General features: G+C 37.1%; 1 protein-coding gene across 2 annotated transcripts in view; it reads left to right on the top strand.

Moving 5' to 3' along the window:
* CNIH3 (cornichon family AMPA receptor auxiliary protein 3) overlaps nucleotides 1–20,387 on the top strand; it is a 42,428-nt gene extending 22,041 nt beyond the window's left edge. Inside the window, exons 2-6 of one of the 2 annotated variants that reach the window (XM_065743416.1) lie at nucleotides 4,118–4,186; nucleotides 5,347–5,394; nucleotides 16,597–16,709; nucleotides 18,712–18,855; nucleotides 19,720–20,387. In XM_065743416.1, coding sequence (XP_065599488.1) covers nucleotides 4,118–4,186; nucleotides 5,347–5,394; nucleotides 16,597–16,709; nucleotides 18,712–18,855; nucleotides 19,720–19,747 — 402 coding nt within the window. In that variant the 3' untranslated portion in view covers nucleotides 19,748–20,387. The remainder of the gene's footprint in view (nucleotides 1–4,117; nucleotides 4,187–5,346; nucleotides 5,395–16,596; nucleotides 16,710–18,711; nucleotides 18,856–19,719) is intronic. The other variant, XM_065743494.1, reaches the window with a different exon arrangement.
* Nucleotides 20,388–21,390: the final 1,003 nt, after the last annotated feature.

Genomic DNA, 21,390 nt, shown 5'->3' with positions numbered 1-21,390 from the left:
CTGAATTCAAATGCACAGTAACCCCACCCACCACTCTGAAATGCCACGTTCTCTATTAAAATCTATTTCCTTAAGAGCTCAGTGGTTTAGAAACAAAAAGCCTTCCCTAACATTAGGAGGTTATAATTAATTCCTGCCATTAATAGGTGAAATTTTCAGTTTGTGGGGATAAATGAAAGAAGACGAAGTTCAGGTTTGGTCTATTTGAGTACCTAATTATTCAAAGCTGTTGTTGTCTAGTGAGATGAGCACAGAGTGCAGATAATTAATGCACGTTTTGTAAATCTGATTGCAGTTGTAGGTGTATTGAAGCTATGGCGTCATCCCAATCTCATGTGTTCAGTGCATGTTTAAACTGGGCAAATGCTTTTATGACTTACACTTGGGCCTTTGAGACTTGGCAGATTATGTGAATCACCAGAGAATGCAACCATTAATTTTATAAACCTTTAGTTTTAGACTGGTAACACCCACAAGTGCAGATAGGGCAGTGCTAGGGCAAGCTTCCTGCAATGTTTTGCGGTGTGGAATCAGGGAAGATTTTCCTAGTCAGAGGGTGAGTCAACATCCATTGCTCCTTTTGTATTAATAATTAAAATCTTTGCTAAACATGGGGAAAAAAAAGAAAAAGAAATGATGCTTATCCTGTCAAGCTGTGTTCAAAAGCAATATTTACTAAAATAGGTAAATTTCTTCTCTGTTTAAGATCAGTTCCTGGTGTATGCTTCCAACATGCCATCCACGTGTCTGTCTGTTAGGCTCTCTGTCTGTTTTCCTTTGAAAACAGTGTGTTGATTGTCTGGCATTTGCAGAGATGGGATCGTGTTCATGTGTATGTATGTCTGAATTATGCCACTGGATCAAATCAGGTTGGAAGACTGAAAGACACTGAACAGTTTCTAAAACACATCCCTTTACAAAGGCTAAGTGATGGCGATCCCTGACGGGGATCTATTTCATTGCTTTCCTTTGAATGATCAGTCACAGTACTGATAAATGTGGTGATTTCTGAAGTGAGATGGACCTCAGATGCACCCAAATGCTGTTCCATAGCACTAAGCATCTCAGATAGGCTGCTGTATGAGAAGCAGGTAGCTACACTGCATCGAACTGAGAAGTATGAATAATTGGGCGGCAGACTGTATTTTTGGAGTATGTCCAGAACTCTGCACCTCCTGTGAAATACTTAATGATGGTAATTAATTAATTATTTGTTCTTCTGTAGGGTTAAATGGCAGTGCTCTAGGGTATTGTGTGATTGGAGTTGAACTTCTATACAAGGTTAGTTATGGAAGAGGAAGATGTTTACTAATTGATTATGTAAACCACTCAGCAGCACAGCCCACCTTGGATGCAGTAATGCAATATGGCTTGTTGTACAGTTGCATACTGTATTGTGTGCAGACACCAATCTTAAGGAACTAGAGTTTTGCTTCCATTATTTCCTATCTGCAGCTTTAGAATTAGATGATTAGAAAAGAAAGCAACGGAAAAACTCAAACAGAGAAGAGAGCTTTACATCCCTTCTAGTTGTGATTTTGCCTAACATTGCATTTTACAGCATTTCATTGTGGCTGAGAAATAGGAATGCACTTTTTTTCATTAATGAAAGAAGATATCTTCACGTGATCACTGGATTTCTATTCCTTTGGATTTAACAAACTATAAACTATAGTGGAAATAAAACATTAAGAATTGAAGAGGATTTATTTTTGTCTGCCTCTTTCCAGGGAGAGACTGAAACTTTTGCTGGAGAAACTTTCCTCTAGTTCTGAGTGCTTGATACAAATTCTCAGTCTGTTTATGACAGGTGTAATAGAAATGTCTTAAAATTGTCATGATTTGCAGGCATCATCCCAAGAGTTTTGCCTGATAGTCTGTTGTATTTAGAATTATTGATTTGGTGAAAGCCATATGCTTAATAGTTTCAGATTCATTTTAGTGCATTTAGGTATTATAGAGCCATAACAAGAAAATAATGAATTGCTTGCTAGCAAATAAAGAGCAGGGGTTTGTCTATGGAGATAGGAGGGGAGAGAGAGGGAGAGGAAGAAATCTAAAAATATAGTATATTTGAAGCTAATTTCTTTTACAAACTGTCATTTAGGATTTCTCCAAGACTACTGTGTTAAGTAAGGCCAGCTCAACAAAGCCCTGCCTTTATGGCTCTGTCTTCCAAAGTGACCTACTTCTGCATCTCAATGTGTTCCAGGGTTATCATCAAACCTCTGAATTCAGTGAAGCTCTGAAGCTTCTTTTGCACTCCTGGTGGAATATGGTCCACCTCATGATTCCAGTGTTTCTGAGACAACAACATGGAGAACTACATCAGTCTTTCTTCATAATGAAGAATCATAGCATCATTTGAATTGGAAGGGACCTTTAAATGCTGCCTGGTCCAACTCCCTGCAACGAATGGGGAACCATGAACTGGCTCTCTGCACACTGGCATTTCACTATTTTCTCAAACTCCTTGTGGTTACTGACTACCAAATGGGAAAGCACAGCAAATTCACTCAGGGTTTATTTATTTCTTTGTTTCAAGGAAATTTTGAGCTCATCTCTGTATTTTCAACTCCTGTTTCCATGGTACATTAAAAAGAGTTGTCATTCAAGTCTCCTAATGCTTTTCTGTCTTAAAATGATATCTGTAAGTACTGGTGCAGTGAGGCAAAGAGAACTCAGGGGAGAGATGAACGGGATCCCAAAGTAAATCTGTGGCAGAAATGAACAGAGGCACTCCCTTGCCTGTGACAAATCATCCTTCTCCTGTTATGCAGTGCCCACATTGATACCTGATTACAAACACAAGCATCTGAGCTGCATGTTCGTTACCTTCCTCACAATTGGACCAGCTTGAGTAAATGAACAACTGCTCCAGAAATGTTAAGTATACAATTATAATAAGCCTAATTCCTCATGGCTGTATTATGACCTTCTCACAGTCTCTGCTATTGCCCCTTCACCTAGGTCTAAACAGTTTGTTGCTGATCTTTTTCTTGACTTGCAGAGATATTACATTAATGGGGAGAAATGCTTCACTTATAATTGTGCTTTATCATTCTTCAGGTTTATTCTGGCACTTTGACTTGTCATATTTTAATAAATGGAATTCCGTAGGATTCCTATAAATTGCCCCGCTTTTGATTTTTACATGTGCTCCAGCATTATGAATGGAGCATTAGGGTGCTGGTTAGATGTGTGTAATTCTGGGCTTTATCCTGAGACCTCTTAGCAGATTGTGATGTGAATCATGGGCAGCTTATTTTCGGACTTTTTGTTGCTGCATGTCCTACCTGAATGTGTGTTAACTCTACCGCAGATCTGTGCTGAGTGCCACTTGGTTACTCCTTGAACATGTCTTGGAATGGCAGGTGCACTTGTATACCAATTACCTGACTGCTACCTTGTCTTCTTGCTGGATACAAAAGGTTTCTTTTATTGTAAATTGATGAAGAGGAATCACTGTTTTATTGTGTGTTTTATGTGGTGCCTGTCACACAGAGCTTCTGTTCCTTGAGTGTAGCTAGTAGAGGTATTAATAAAATACGGTATTCATAAAATACAGTCGTAACACTAAGAACATTCTTGGAGCTCTTTAAATGAAATATGCTGAGGGCAGTTACAGCTGTTTCATTTCCAAGAAAACATTATCACATATTATTATTTTATGGGCACTTTTATGCTGTGCTGTAAAAGTGGGCAGTAATTACCAGCTGATCCATCAGCTGGTGGATGAAACTAAAGGACCTGAGCAAAAGATTTCTCACCATTATTGGTATCTGAGAACACCAAACTCCTGCTGGAGTTTGAGAACGAAGTCTAGCTGATCTAAGGGCAGAAACAGAAAAAGTAGACATGCTGGAAAAGCTGCAGATGTGGTTTTACAGAACGACAAAGAGATTAATGGATTCTAGGTTTCATATGTAGGAGTACCCCATGTTTTGTTTTAATGGATTAGATCTGAAAGGAGTGTATTAGAAAGTTATGTTCCCATATTTTCTCAGGATGAAGAGGAAAGGAAGGCAATGAGGCCATGCTTCTAACTAGCTGCTAATAGAAAAAATAAGCATTTGTTTGAACATTCATTACAGTGTTTGAAAAAAATGTTTTTCAGATAATTGCCTTTGATGAGCTCCGGACAGACTTCAAAAGCCCAATAGATCAGTGCAACCCAGCCCACGCAGTGAGTACAACCAGTGGTGTGCTAAGCAACAGCTACTAAACAGGAGGAGATATGCTGAGCAACATGTCAAAGTATGAGTGTGGAGGGGAACGTGGAGCCTGTTGTGAAGTCAGCTGTAGTTTGATGAACTGATGTATAACTGATGTATTGGACTAGACTTAGGAAACCAGATGGTGGCTCTTCATCCTGATAGCTTTCCTCTTTGTTGAAAGAGGTGGGAAAATTATGTGGAAGTTCAAAACCTAAAAATACATAATGTGATGCTAAAACTGTCTTTGATCTTTTGGTTCTATGACACCAGTTTTCCTTTTTAAAACCATTTACTTACTCTGCTTTCAAGCATGGCTTGATGACCTTTTCCAATACTGTCTGTAAAAATCAGTCAGTATCTTTGAAGGGATTTAATAAGAGGTGCATTCCTAGATGTGCCTGTCCCATAGCTGGGCTGTAAGTTCTCCTGTGCTTGAAGAATAAATAACACATTCTGTTGCATTTGTTATGTGAAAGTTTAAATGTCACTATGAGACTGTAAACTCAGTTTTACTTAATGATCCAAAATGCATCCCAGATTAAGCAGAAGACAATTCTTTTTTTCATCTGTAATCCAAAGTGGTTTAGCTGATTCCAATTAAACATGCTATCACCATAACTGACAGCAGAACTTGCCCCAGTAAACCTGCTGGGATTTACAAGAGATGCTGAATTTGCAGAAGTTAAATTTTGATATCACGTGTTGCTCAGGTACTCTACTAGTGATAGGAGAGCTGCCACATGAACTTTGCAGTTATTTTTCCCATTCAAAGGTGTCTTGAGGCCAAAATTCAGGTACCTGAAAATGCAAGGCCAAGTATCTGTGGTGTAGATTGACACTAGTGATTAGAGTAATGAATACTGACTTGAGGCTCTGAATCACAGCTAATGTGGACTTGAAACCCCTGTTTTTACTGCTACACCCAGTAACAGAGAAAATAATATATTGGGACTTGGAAATGAGCAGTTTTACTTACAAGTAGTATATCAGAAGTGAATACTATTGGTTCCGATGAATAATGTTTCATCTCTAAAGCTAGTAATTATAATTTTGACCCGCTATACTTGTAACACCTTTAATTTATAGCACCAGCTAATCTTCTACCTCTTTCCCCACTTTTTCTTGACAGAGAGAGCGACTGAGAAATATTGAACGTATTTGCTTCCTCCTACGAAAGGTGAGCATAAACTAGCCTGGGATTTATTAATTTTATGAGAAAAAAAAATTAAATTAAAGCTGCTGAGTTATTATCTGCATTCATTTTCTTTTTTTAATGTTCCTCACTCTCAACTGAAAGGCTGAGTTCTACTGTAGAGGTAGAATTCATGATGACCTTAAGAATAGATTATATAAAGTTAACCTAAGTAGAGGGTTTCTGAATGAGAACTGAAGTTTCAGAACATCTGCCCATTCATTTTGGAACATGCTTTTGGAAGGTGGTGAATTATTTTGCAGTTGCAGCTTGAGATGTTAATAACCCTATTATCTGATCATAGCATTGTAATACAATTTTTGAATAGTTCGTGCTTTTTGATAAATTAAACATTTTATTAGATATGTATTTAATAAGTTTTTTAATTGACTGAGTACAAAAGTTGATAGAACAATTATTTTAACTCAACCAAGCAAATACTGATGCCTTAGTTTCTGAGGAAATTGAATGAGCTGATAAGCTGTAGGATTGCACATTTCCTCTGTAGCTTGAAAGAAGTCTCTCATTAGCACTCATTGTTCTCCTGACTCTGTACTAATAAAGTCAAAATAATCATCACTGCAAAATATTTTACTCTATATATTCAAATTTTCTATAAGTCCACCAGAGTTGTAATGGAGCCACTTAAATTATTCTGCATTTTTGCTTAAAAATGGTCATAATTGAAATAGGGACTGCATCCCCTAATCAAGGTAAGAATTAAATCCATGTGTTTTTTCATAAGCTGATGACCCCACCCTTAGAGGTGTGGTGAAAAACAGTGCTAAGGTTTATTTGCTTTGGATGATCCAGAAATCTAACTGTGACCACACAGAATCTATGAATTGTCATTCTGAGGTCAGGCAGAACTTGAGTCATTCCTGCTTGTCGCAATGATGAGCATATGGCTGTTAAGAACCACAATCGAGTACTAATTTAGCATGGTTAAGACACTGGGGCTACGACAAGAAGAAACAACACTCATCACCAATAGCTTTCCATTTTGTCAAATTGATAGCAAGCCATTTTCAAGCTATGTCCCTATTTATCTGACATAAAGCAACCGGTGAGTGATAATGTATTAATATATGTAAGCCCCATAAGAGTGCTTTGTCTACACAAGTGTTTAATTTTTATTGAGCCTCAGTCTTGTGAACAACAAGACTGAGCATTTTGGCTAATTACAGACTGTATTCATAAGGGATTGGCTTGCTTCTGCTTCACTTAAATGGTTTGTTAATTCAGCCTATTCAAAGTTCTTCAGGGATGCACTTGTTCTAACTGAGAGGTGATATGCAAGAAGAAGGTGGAATAACTACAGAGATTTGTAGTGGTTAAAGCTGACACTTGCTAAAAATAGCTTTAGTCTGTGTAGCGTAAGGGATTCACTGTTGAAAAAAATTCTGGAAAAACTGAGGAATTGAGTGTCAGTTGTATAAATACAGGAAAATGGCAGTTAAGTTGTTATCAGCAAGCACTAAATATGTCCATCATTATAACATTCTATTGGGTTTCTATCTGTTTCTCCTTCTACGAAACAGCAACGTATCCATTTCCCAAAGTCATTAAGTTGGATAATTATTTCAAATGGCTTCAAATATAGTGCTATGTTACTATTTATGGCTTTAGAACTTAATGATAAAAATCTGTTGTAAATCTGTTTTTAAAAGAGATTATAGGCAGATTGTAAAACTGCTGTTTCATTATAGCCTGCTTTTTGGAAATGATAGAGTAGCATATAGAACCCAGTATGAGTGGTCCTAATGAGCAGAGTGTTTTTAAGGAAGGATTTTTGGTTTTATCTCCAAAATACATGGAAAAGGTTATCAACAAACTGTGACCAGGTACATGATATGTCACCAAATACTGTATAATTTAGTTATATATTTCAAAGTAGTATGACGGATGGAATCCTTCAGCACCCATATGTTTTCAGACATTTGCTTTGGGGAAAATGTTTTCATATCAGAAATAATTTAAGGAGCGTGTTTATATGGTGCTGGCATGTATACACACATGTAGAGATGTGTCCATGCTTTTATGGTGCTAGAGAGCTAGAATTAGTTCTGTGTTTCCCAGCTGTTGGAGAGCCATGGTTATATCTCTTCTGTTCTGAAGTATGTGACAGGAAGGACTTACTTTCTGAAACCAGCACAAAGTGAGGAGGATGCAGATACCTCATTTTGTTCAAGTATGTGTTTAAAAGGGTTTGTACTGTATATTTCTGTTTATATGCATGTGATCTAAATTGTAGAATGTTTAATTGACCAGACATTAGTGTTTCAAACAAGTGTTACATCGTTCATGCAGACATATACTGGTATTGCTGAATGCTGTGGAGTCTGTATCTGCGCTGTCTTTTTTTTCCTAAATTGCCTTTGTTTCTCTAAGGATATGATTACATGTTGCCCTACAGTGCTGCACAGAGATGCACCAACTAGTTGTGAATGAGCTGTCTTGGATAGTGTACCATTAAGCAGTACCATTAGCAGAACAAAATCGTAGAATTCTTTAGGTTGGAAAAGACCTTCAAAATAATTGAGTACAACCATCAGTACAGGATTTTAGGGCTCATTAGCCCTGCTAGTGAGATAACGGGGCATGCCATATATCCACAAAATGATTTTGTGATTAAGTCATTGAATTGTGGAATGATTTGGGTTGGAAGGGACATCAAAGATCATTCAGTTTCACCAACCCATGCTGCAGGCAGGGTTGCCAACTGCTAGTACCACCTCAGGTCGTCTAGGGCCCCATCCAATCTGGCCTTGAATACCACCAGGCATGGGGCATCCTCAACCTCTCTGGGCAGCTGTGCCAGCACCTTACCACCCTCTCCATGAAAAACTTCCCCCTGACATCTAATATAAGACTCCCCTCCTTCAGTTTAAAACCATTCAAAAATTTTGTGAGGTTATTAAAACATATTTGATTAACGAAGGCAGCATTATTGTATAATTATAATTGCAGGTGTATTTCAAATGATCTAGCTACATGGTTGATTTCTCTTGTAATTACTTATTTTAACACTAAGGACAATTATTTCCTACATTAAAACATGGTCTCTTTCATTAATCAAGCATTGTAATATCATTGCTTTACCTTTAGGGAAATTTAAATTAACTTGTGATTAGAGTTATAAGTGACAGCATCTGAAATACTTGATTTAAGCTGATAAATTGTTACTAAGGAATAGAGTTGATTAAACTTGCTTCATTCTCAGTGAATGTATTTCAGACTTGAATTTCCTCATGCCATTCGCTGGCTAACAATGTAAATGACCTTTCTCAAATTATTAGCCAATATTTGTTTTTAAACACCATTAATCTGAAAAGTGATTTCTGATCCATGAAACTTGCAGTACCTGAGAGGGAAATTAGATAAAAGACTTCTATTCATTTTCCTACTGTAGTGGAATCATTTGAGCTAAGGTAAATTAAGCATAAAATCCATGAAACTGCAAGTGTAAAAAAAATACTGTATTGAGCTGAGTCAGTTCTCTCATTAGTGAGAGAAGACCCTCACAGAGGGAGGTGAATGGTACGTGTTTCCAAGAAGCAGGGATGCCTTTTGATCTATCTCAATTTCATCTCTAGTTTTATTAAGGTCTAAACCTTCAATTAACTGACATAATATATGAATATGAAACAGTTCAGTAATCCTTCTTTCTTTAGAAGTTTAAATTCAGGATCTGTTATTGAGACTACAGTAGCTGTAGTAGTTTTGCAAAAATGATGGTAGAATTGAGACCAGACAGCTGGCAATGTTTTTACTTTATACAAAAGTACTGTCATAAATATTGCTTGGCTAAAGACAGGGCATCTCATCACACTTTTTATTGTGAGTATCTCACTTTCATAATTACTCAAAAGGAATTGACCACAAACCCTTTTGTCTTTCCATTGTACATTTCAGTAGTTGTGTTGTTTATCTTCATTTCCAAGTAAGGCATTGATGTGCTTATACAAATTGTGCTCAGGCTCATAGTTACTTAAAGGTATTCCTTATCCTCTTGCCTTTATTTTCTCTGTTTTACTAGACTGTTTGGCTTGCAGTCTACTTCTATATACCACATAATAATAATTATTAAAAAAATCTTGAAGATAGGATTTGAAGGGAACTGAAGAGGGCTTCTCTTACATTCCTGTGCCCTAGAACAGCATCAGTCCTTTCTTACAGTGTAAAGCAAAACACGTTTCTCAAGTCTGGAAATTAATTTAAAAGCAGGCCCAAATGAAGACTGCAATACATGTAAAAAAAAAAAAAAAAAAATGACTGCAGAAATCAGAGTCAAATGTAAATAACAGTTAAGGAATCCTGCCTTTTGTGTTCTGTTCAATCAATTTCTAGTTATCTGTTCTCAACTTCATTATAATCTGCTGAATACGTGAAGCAAATTTTTAATTTCTGAGTCAAAGAGGATGTGTTTATATGAGTCTTTTCTTAACATCTTGAGGAATAAGAAAATGCACAAAATTTAGAAAACATTGCACAAATGTGTATTAGAGCTATGTTTAGATGATCAAACTAAATCAAAAGGTTTCCCAGGCAATTCTGTAATAGTGTGCCTGGATTATTTTCCTGCTTTCAAGTGTCTTTGCTCAGAGTTACAATAAATCAGACTCCATGACTCTGTAGCAAACATAGGTCAGGTTTCCTTCAATAACTACTTCTTTCAGAACTTGACTTTAGACTAAAATTTTATTAATTTGAATGAGACCTTCTGTTAACTCAATGGATTCATGTTGTGCTTTCTTCCAATTAATTTTGGAAACAGTTTGCAACTGTTGCTCTAAAGGAACCACCAGAGACAAGAAGTTACCAAGACTTGAAGCACTGAAAGGATGTCACTTGCTCTTGTCTGAGATGATAGATCCTGTCTATTTGATAATAGATGAAACAATTGTCACAATTGTTCTCTATTTTTTTCTCCTATTCTACATACACCGGTCAACATACAATACCGCTGTTGAAGTTTGTGTTTTTTGTTTGTGTTTCCTCATGTAGGCTGATGAATAAATGAAACTGCAGCTTTGGTTAACGTGCTAATCGTGGCATCTTAAAGGACTTAGAATAGAGTGTGGTACTTGGGAAAGGGAACTTATGGGACTTAAGAACTTATAGGAAGTATAGTATTTCTGGCAGGCAATCCATTCACTACTGACATTCATTTGTTACATGCACTGTGGCATTCTCTTATTATGTGCATTGTACCAGCACTATTTTTAGTCAAACTCACAAGTTCCTGAGTTCAGCATTCTCAAAAGTTGGAACATCACAATTGTTATTTTTAGGAATCATTTCCTAAAGACATCTGTTTGCTTCATGGAAAGCTGTATCTTGCTGTGCCTGTGCAGGTGTTTATAGCAGCAGTGAAAGATAAGGAAAGCTGTGAAATTATTGCAAGCCTAAAGAGTTCAAGCTTGTGACTCAGCCACAGTTTGGTCCTTAACCCTCTTTTTTACTCCAGGGAGGAAGTAAGATTTGCCAGTGTGATGCCTGATGGAAATGGAAAGGAAGGAGATATGCATGTTTATTATTTATAATATTATTACTCATGAAAATATTTACATATAAGACTATATCAGTTTAATGAGCTGCATTTTGCCATTAAATTCATATTTTAAATGTTTATTCAATAATCAAAACAGTGAAATATCACCCTGTAAGACAACCTTTTGCATTACAGTTCAGCTTCCCTCCAGTGCTATTCTGGAGGATATGGCCTTATTCTCAGAACACCACAAGAAGCAGTGAATAAGCCTGGAGACACAACAAAAAATATACATATGAGTAACTGTAATGCGCTCTTGAGATGAGAATTCTCAGTTGCTTGGGGTAATGTAATTTATGTATCTGCTCCTCAGAGCTGTGTTGAAGATATTGGCAAAATTTGACTTGCTAATGGACTGTATTTGCTTTAATTTGGTATGCAATAAAATATATATTTGCATTTTAATGAAACTAAAGGAACTGGGGTTAAATCAAATGTTGCTGTTATGTTTAGCAGAATTTTCATTGTGGATTTAAGTCAGGATTGGATCCTATACTGCCTCCATCTTATTACGAAAAAACAATACAATATCTAAAAATAGAGTGAAATTATTTTACATTGCATCTGTTATATGAATGGAAATGGTTTCTGGTGGGATTTAAATGTCCTACCTTGCACTCAAATGCTGAAGTTTCCAAAAACCTGTTAGAATAGCAGGACAGGAATCAGCTATACCAGTTCTGCATTGTATCAAAACTGCATCCTCAGACTGACAGCCTTTAAACTCCAGATATGCAAGTAGCCCTTTAGTGAACACTTAGTTTTTGATATTTATGAAGCCATCAGTCTTAAGCAGACCCCAGAGAGAAAGCCCAAGGGCCCTTCCTGTACTATACAGATGGCTGAGCTTTGTTTTACTGGTCACCGAGATTTCTGCATCCAACAACTTGCCTGGGAAACACAATGCAGGTTTTCTAGACCCTAATGAGCAGCTGTGGTACTAATTGTCATTCTCACCAGTCCTAGGAAACAGACAGTGATGGAAAGAGCTCTTGAATAATCCAGCTCCTCTCTGGTTATGTTTGGGACACAAGAGAGTGGTAGGGCAAGACTATTCCATATCAGTATTGGGAAAAATTAGAGGTTCAAGCTCCAGGGATGCAAACTCAGCTTTTGTTACTGGTTCTGAATTAACATAAATAAATAAAGGTTGTGAAGAGATTGCTTCTGAGATCACAGTGCTGCTGCCTTAATGAGGTACCACCCAAGGATAAGGCACTTTTTGAATGGTGTTGATACCCTGCAGGCTGTGCTCAGTGGAGAAGCCTTTTATTAATATTATTATTTTATGACCTCTTGTAGGCTCTGCCGAACAGAAATCTTATTGACATTCTTGATAAATGAGCCATGAAGACCTGATCTTCCTCTGTCACTGTTGTTAAAGTTATTATTTGTAATATGCAATTTAAATATGCCAGTCATAAACTGGCTCTATTAGAATCTTAGATTTAAAATATAATTATCTCTATGTTACAGAAGATAGAAATGAGGTAATGAGAATTAAAATGATGGGCCTTAATAGAGATCTGTTCAGTACTCAAAATGAAAAGGCTGTAGAAGATCAGGTATTCTAATACTGGATCTGTATTGTGTTACAGATGGTTATGGAGTGCTTTGTGAGAATGATAATTAGGTTCTTTGTGTTACTCGTTTCACTGTCTGCTGTTTGTGCTGTGGAGCGACTTCTGTTTGTATTCACTCGATACTGTTGAAACAAATTCCAGTAGTATATTATAAGGACACTTCCTTTCTGGAACCATATGTTTTGTACTGCTTCGTGTCATTGTGGTCCAGAAAAGGGGAAAGCTGAAAGCACAGGTGTTTAATCCTTTCTTTGATTTGTGCTCTATGTTTGGTCCGTGATACTGTCTTGTGTGTGTGCAACATTGCTGTCCCCTGATAAAATGTAAAGACATAGATGTGATTTTTTTGGTTCAACTGCAGGTGTTCTTTATATGATCAGAAACGTATTTTCCAGTCATTTTCTTTTCAGCTAGTTTCATACGACATAGCAAACTGCTGAATACTTGTAGCAGTTTGAATTATACGGTTTTGAGTAACTTAAAATGCTAGTGCAGTTTTTCTGTTTGCTTGTCCTTTCTCTTTTTCACTTGCTTATGCCACGCTTCTGATTCTTTTCATTGTTCAATTAGCAGGATTTCAGAGATACTAAATAATCAGCTCCAAAGGATCTCATAATGTCTTAAACTCAGTGGCTGATACTCCTCAGTAAGCTGGGTTAGTTCTGGAAGGCTCTACTAGGGTGAACTTCAAAGTGTAATTAAAATAACTCTTTCATTCTCACACCTTGGGTATGTCTCCCTCCCCTCCTTCCCTGTGTGTCAGCTTTAGTGAGGGATATTATGGAAAAAGCAGTGTAGTGATCACCTTAGTGACAAACTGCAGACATCCTTTGCTAGCAGCAGGTGCAGCAGCATTAACTGCTGTGCTAATGCAGCACTGCTGTATCTGGTGGTTGCCTATTTATGGGTTAAGTGCCACATTCGTTGTTAAAGAATGGGGTCTGGGCTACATCCAAGGTGATTTCTTGAGGGAAAATAACTGATTCTGTAAGAATTACTATTATTATCTTGTACTCAGGAGTATTGCACCTAAACAAAGTACTTGACAGGGACATGAGTTCTTGACAGTTTAGTGACTTAACAGCGACTGGGAAAACAGTTTGATTATCTTGTTACATTACTTTTTTTAAGAGAATTTAATAGCATTGATGAAAGGAGATTGCTTTTCATTCTTCTATATCTTCCCTGTTCTGGTTTCAGAAAGGTATTTCATGTACATGTTCACTGGTGAGCCCAGCTGTGAGAGTCATTCCATTTGAAAACAATATAATGTTCTGTAAGAGGAAAACTACATTTGAGAAGAAGGTAATCATGTGTAATAAGCACAGTAAGGAGGAAAAGTACTAACAGGAAAAGATGGGACCTTTGTAAAAGAACAACAGGATGCGATCAGGGAAGAGGAAGCTGATTAAAAGCAACTGAATAAAGGACTGAGCTTTATGTGAGATACAGTTGATTTCAGATGACTTTGTAGTCCAATAAGCACACAGAAGCTGCTGGCAGGTTCTTAGTTAGCTTCAGTGCTTGTTTTCCCATGCTTCAGTTCAGCCAAACCTTGCTGTCTACATGCAGAAAGGCTGTTTTATTTGTTTAGAAACTATAAGAGTGAAATTATCTACATGTATGTATGTGTGTACTACTTTGTATTAGAGTGTACTGAATTTTAATGGTGGGATGATAATGATACCTAGCAAAGATTTCACATTTGAAATGCAAATGGTTTATGAAAAAACACTTTGAATGTTTGCTGGTACGTGTATTAACTTAAATGTACCTATCAGAGTATACATACAAAGATAAAGTAGTTTCTTTCCTGGGCTTACATTATAGCAAGAGATGTTTCTGATTAGTATCACTTTGATCTAGAAACTTTGACTTCCTTTTCAGGCTTTTTTGTGGTTTTCCACAGGTAAACATCAGCCAGCAGAATTTCTTGTGGTATGTTTGCAATGCCATTCATTAGTTTGGGACTCAAAGTGACCCAATTACAGCTCTCAAAAGCTATGCTTCTTTGCCAGCTTCTCCTCCAGCTCTGTATTCTGTAACCATCTCTAGACTTCTTCTTGATCTGTGTCGGAAAGCAGAGTTCATTATCTGAATCAGAGTGTTCCTGGTTCAAAATAGAAGCATTCTGTTTATATCCTAAAATGATTGCCATCTGACAGCTTTATGCACTGTCCCAGAAATGAATTAAAGATCCTAGCTTGATTCCTGTTGCACAACTCTCCATATCACAGAAGTTACCTTTGCAATGGAGTAGCTTGGCAGCAATGACAAGGATTGATGGTTGCTAGTTCCTGAACTAGCTTTCTTCCCTCCAGGAACCCAGTCCTGTATTTGATGAAATGTGTTGGAGTCTCCGTTGGTTTCAGGGGACTGCAAGGTGATTATTCCAGCCAGGAACAGAGGCAGTGTTACATTTTGTTTTTCTAGTTGTTCAGTTATTCAGTTTATTATTCCTCTCAAGCCTTGCTGTTACTCCCTTTACACTTTTACTTCCCTCACTTACTTTTAGATTTAGTCTCTTGGCTAAATCATTTGGATATAAACTGTAATTTGTTTACAGGATGATGTTTGTTTGCTTCTTTCCATGAATTCTCTTTGGAAAGTGTGATCAGAATTGATCCTGCATTCTTTTATGCTGATGCAAAAATATTACTCCAAGAAAAAGGTGAAGAGACAAGATGACCCATCTGTTATTCTATTACAAGCTGAGGTAGACCTAGTAGACACTAGAAACTGTGACTGGAGAGGGAATCTGAAGCTTCCCATGTTCCCTTTCTAGCTTCACTGCTGAATTTGTTTGTTTTTAAATCTCCTTTATAAATTTCCACCTTGGGTTTCCTTCTCAGTTGTTATCAGGCAGCAGCGTTGTCTTTTTGCTGATTTTTGTGAACTGTGTTAGAAGCAGAAATCAAATACGTGATAATTAATGTAATACACTTGAAAGTGCTGTGATGCTTAGTTGGTAGCTATTCATCATTAAGACCTTTCTTGTCTGTAATTTGTGATGAGGATGAATCATTCTCTTTGTAAAGGTTATAGTCATGTTCTAAATCACATTCTAAAAATGAAAGAAAAAAAAATATATATATCCAGCAGTGATAAATAACTGCCATCTGGAATCTGTGCTATGCAATGGTACCATGAGTTGTCATTCACATAAGGTATGATTTTGATAATCCTTAGATTGAGCGCATAGACTTACAGATATGAAAGTGAAAAAATACATACCTTGTGAAGTGGAAGAAGCCCTAAAACTATGGAATTCACTGCAGCACAGCTGTATGGGAGCAGGTAGGAGCAGGGAGTAGCTGTAGTAGACTTCTCACTGCTTTCATAAACAGGATTCACTTGAAATATTTGACTGATGAAGATGAACTGGCATCAAAGGAAGTCCCTCAAATGCTTATTTTATTTATTCATTTACTTTTAACTCTGCTTGATGTGACTTGGAGACACAGCAAGGGATGCAGATGAACTGTGTGTGGGATTGTCTGGTTTCGAGAAATATAATATACTGGAATTAAATTCTTTTATTCTTTGAATGAAGGCAAGAAATAGCTTTCTGAGAACAGGCATAAGAAAATGAGAGAAGATAAGCTAAGAATGGGGGATAAAAAAGAGCCTTTAGAAGTAACCATTCTGAATCAACATCACATAAATTTCTGTTTTTCCCAGCTGCCTACTCACTCTCTCTTTTAATAGAAAGGATCATCCTGGTCTGCAACAAGCAGAGTGAGAAGCCATGGATTTACCAAGAGTGTGAGTTTCAAGTCTTGGAGATTTTAGCTCAAAAAGCTAACTTAGTAACGGATTTAATATATTTAGGGTGTATGTAACATATAAAAAAAACAGTGTACAGCCAGGATCAGAACTGGGACGGCTCCGTGCCTTGTGCTCATTGCTTTCTTCTTTGTTGTCCCTCTCCTGAGGTATATCTGGGGACAGATGTGTTGCAGATTTCCAGAGATGATTTGTCTTCTGAAAAATCAGTGACTGAAGTCACAAGGATATTTTACTGATATCTGTTACTTCTGTTCCTTTCAGCTGGTGTTGCCAGAGTATTCCATCCATAGCCTTTTCTGCATAATGTTTTTGTGTGCTCAGGAATGGCTCACACTGGGATTAAATGTTCCTCTGCTTTTTTATCACTTCTGGAGGTAAGCCCATCTTTTATATACTAACTGCCTGTTAGTCATATGTGCCAACTCATCAGCCATGCAAATTGTATGAAGTATGAAGCACAGCAACAAAAGAAAGCCCTAAAAGCAGCTAAGACCCAAGTTTCGAGAGGAAAAGTTTGAAAAGTTTTATTCTATTTTTTTTAGTTGGTTTTTTTTTTTTAGTGTTTCAGGAGGAAGAAAGCCTATAATACATAAACGTGGCTTCAAATAGTCTCATTTAGGTAGCCAGGTTTAAATAACCACTTGGAATATTCCAAGTGCAAGATGGAATCTCCTCACCCAAACGAAAATTTGAAGAGAAGTGGCCAGGAGTCTGAAGGTGAAGAACCAAATGCTGTACAGGCTAGGAGCAGTCAGGTAGTTAATATCAGAATCATGAATGTTGGAAAAGACAACTAAGATCATCGTGTCCAGCCACCAACCCATCTCCACCATGCCCACTAATCATGTCCCTCAGTGCCACAGTTCTTGAGCACCTCTGTGGATGATGGTTCCACCACCTCCCTGAGCAGCCTCTTCTCCAGAGTTTTTCAGATCTGGATCTCTGCTACATTTGTACTCACCCAAGCACTTGAAGAGTTGATTGTATAGGAGCTGCTGTGCAGCAGATTTAACGTTTTCTGGACTGAAGCTGCTGGCAGTGCACTTTCCTCTGAATTCTAGTAGAGGATCTGGCACCTCTCAAGATAGCCAAGAGGCATTCATTTTTCTCTTTGTCAGTCTGCAGTCTTTCCCTAGTTTTTCATTCCCACCAGGTTTGGAAAAGCACAGTTGATTTTTGTCTGTCAGGTTCTCTCTGTGTTACAAAGATACATACAGTAGCAAGAAGCTTCTGTTGTGAAGTAGCTTGAAGAATTCTGTAAAAAAAAAAAAAAAAAAGCACTGCTAGTACCTTAACTACAAATTAAAAAGATTAAAAAAATATTTAAATATAGCTCTTTAACTCTGTTTTCTGCAAAACTTGGTAGTAAAGCAACATCATGTGGTAGATTTATATTATCCAGAAGTTAGAGTGACAGCATAGTTCTCAGTAAGTTTAATGAGGTGAAGCTATGAGTGCTTTTTTGTTGGGTATAATAAAAATCATAGTGTTTTACAATGCTGTCTTTCAAAGGATAATGACTGAAGTGTGACAATAATCCTGGTCTGAAAAGTAGGGAAAAACAAACAGTGGAAATGGTCATAATTGAAATAATGATGAGGATATGTTTCTGTGGTTCTCCCTATGTATTGTTATAATTACTACATATTGTTTGCTGCTCTTGAGTTCATTGTATAAATTACTACATAAAACCATAGGAAGATAATTGCATAAAGTTATCATCCCAATGAAGCTGCAGAGTAACTAAGACTAAAGTTCCTATGCCAAAAAAATCTTTCACTGTAGTTTTCTCAAATATCCAGTCTCTAGTGAAAATAATAAGAAATTTCTCCTTTGTAAGAAGGAAAACATTTTCTGATAAAAATTTATCATCTAAATTTCTGTGCAGTGCTATGTGTAGAAAACACTAGTCAGCCAATTCTTATGTTATACCATTGCAGTTTTCCTTGTCAGAGTTGAAGAAACTGAGCTATCAACTGGTTGAGACTGTCCCCTCTCATCATATCTGAAATCAGTTGTGTAGATGCAGTTAAAATCCCAGTAATTCTTCCACCATGCTGTGATCACAGACCACTACATATTGCCACTTACAATATGCAAGTTATTGGTGAGTAAGCCAGAAAGAACTACATAGGCAGAGGGAATGTTTCAATCTAAAGATTTAATAGAGCACAAATTTCACATTCATGAATTGCTTGGTTCTGCAATAAGTCTAGACTAGTGTTCTGACTTAATCATGTCTAGAAAGTGAGGCTTGAAAAAGAGAGGTAAATTTCTCCTATACCATGTTTTCTTACAAGGTGACCAGGACAGTATATAGCAGCACGTATCTAATACAGCATGTTATGGAGTTATTCTAAAGTTCTTCTCTTTCAGGTATTTTCGCTGCCCAGCAGATAGTTCAGAACTTGCTTATGATCCACCTGCAGTCATGAATGCAGATACCTTGAGTTACTGTCAAAAAGAGGCCTGGTGTAAGCTAGCTTTCTATCTCCTTTCTTTCTTCTACTATCTTTACTGGTAAGTCTGGTAATTTTACTGAGGGAATAGTAGCTGTTTCTCATTTAACATGTGAAATTTCATTTAGGAATGACTGGAACAAATGTGCATGTTTCCTTACAAAACCGCTTCTGATCTTGATTCAGGGAAGCAAAGCCACTTACAGCAGCACGTGCTTAAATCTGTGGACACTTCATTACATGTAGATTATTAAGCATTTGTCTAAGCATTTCTGCTGGAATTTAACTACTGTGCTGAGCCCTGCTTTCCTTCAGTCTAAAATGTGGCCATAAGCCAAGGTCTGCTGCCTGGTCCTAACTAAAAGAGTACTTCTGCTGTGCTTTCCTGGGTATTTTAAGAACTAGAATCCCAGTAAAATGGGGCAGTGATAATATACTGCAATTTTCTCATTTTTTAGAGTTGTACTTAATATGTATGGATTCATGCTAGCTGATTGTCTGCATTTTATTTCTTCTACTGTATGGGTTTTTCTCCAAAGGAAGGAAAATATGTAGTTTCATGGTAAACCTTGCTTGCCGTGCTGAGAGCTGCTGGTTGAAGTTGTAAAGATCAAACGTGCTAAAGCAAAATGGTTTTGTTTCTTCACTGTTGAAATTCAGACATCAGAGCACACTTTAATAAGCTCAAACACAGCTTGTGGTGCGGTAGGATATCACTAATGAATTTTATATTTCTTGAATTCTTTTTGATACCCATCTTGAATCCACCATAATTAAGATACTTTAGAGAGACAGGAAGAATGCAAAGGAAGGCATTGGCCATTACTTTCAGACCTGAGGAGCAGACAGTAAAGAGTTATAAAAATCAAAGTGTTCTTTATGCCTCAAAAGGATACTTTCATATTGTGTCTTTCTTTTCATTCAGCATGATCTACACTTTGGTGAGCTCTTAACTAAAAGATCATCATTAAAGACTGAAAACAACAAAAGCTGTGGAGGTGCAAGGAGGAGTGAGCTGAGTGATGCATGATTAAAAGATAAATAAGTAAATGAAAATTAAAAAGAGCAAGACTTTGAACCCAAGAAGTAAATAGACTATGTGACAGACATTGAACAGAAGCAGAGTAACGTGAAGAATGGCTGAGTTAACTGTGTTCATCTCCTATCTCTGTGTGTTGCAGTAAGTGACTTTCAAAACCCAAGGGAAACAAAAAAAAAACAAAACAAAAAAAATGCAACTGAGTAGACTGATTTGCAGAACTGTTTTCTTCAAAGATAATGCTGCTCAGCTAAATGGATTCATCATCAACTGTAGTCCCTACTGTCTTCCAGGGAGCAAAATTTTTTTTTTTTAATTTTTAAATGATTTTTCTGTTCTGAGGAAGCAGAGGACAAGATTATCATAAACAGCAGGAACATTTACACAATACATCATGAAAATGAGCACTAACTGGGGTTCAGACAAGAGGTGTGACTGTTCTGCAGGGGTGTTCATGTGACATCAAACAGGGGTGTTGGATCTTGGGGAATTGTTTTCTGTGGCTTCCTCTCCCCCCCCCAACATCTTTAATAATGACAACAAAATAATTTAGAATTTGCGGTGTTCTGTTTTTTAATGACATGTTGTTACTGTAGACAAATTTCCAGTGTGTCTCTGTACTTCATTTGTGATGCATTGATAACATAGTGATAAGTATAAATACATTGGGATTGGCCTAACCATATCAAGCACATACTAGAGCAGTGTTCCTCTGACTGCAAAAAAGACTGATAAGAGCTACTGATAAGTTAAAGAGGATTGTAATATAGATATTATATTCATTAGAATTCTGGACAATGAAATACTGGACCACATTGCATTCTATAGTACAATTTTATTTCTGCTGCTGAATTTATGCTAAAACTAAGTCACAAATTGTTTCTGTTCCATATGAAGAGGGTATTTAAGTTGTTAGTTTTTTTATTATTTAAGATTTGTATTATTTTATCACATAATTAATATTTAATTTTATATATATGTGAGTTGTATATATGTATATATGAAGATATACAAATACACATCTATGTAAGCTGTCACAATCTATTCATATTTTATAATAAATCTGTTTGATTTACCAGGTCAAAAGCAACATCTGCTCAGAACTGCAGCTAAATGTATTTCAGCATGGAAACTAACAAACCAGGGCTGACTCCCTCAGAGTCACTAAGGTATTCCAAAGCAGTCACTGGTGCTGTGGGCAGTAGGAAGCTCAGGAGACTAGTACCAGCATAAAGATCAGGTCCTGCACTGTGAATGAGCTAAGGTGGTATGGTTTTGGCACAGATGCTGAGAGAGCAGCACAGAGAGTTCTGTATGGAAACAACTTGTTCACAACTGGTCTCGCTAGCTCTGGCCCATTGTTGACCCTGCCAAATTTAGTCTAGATACTGAGAGCCAAGGGGTTGTTCCTAAGGACTAAAGGCACAAGACATCAGAAAGAGAGCTCTAGTCTCACACCGAGCACTCCTCCTGTGCTAATAAACCCTATTTTAGAGCATGTTGGAGAAGCAGTGGCTGCATGCAGTAATCTCATGTCTGGCAAAGTAAAAACTGAGC

Source organism: Cyrtonyx montezumae, unplaced genomic scaffold, assembly GCF_038088225.1.
Source record: "Cyrtonyx montezumae isolate F1298 unplaced genomic scaffold, pur_monq_1.0 scaffold_0, whole genome shotgun sequence".
NCBI lineage: Eukaryota > Metazoa > Chordata > Aves > Galliformes > Odontophoridae > Cyrtonyx > Cyrtonyx montezumae.
The sequence above is the reverse complement of the archived record's forward strand: the minus strand, read 5'-3'. Positions and strand labels throughout refer to the sequence as shown.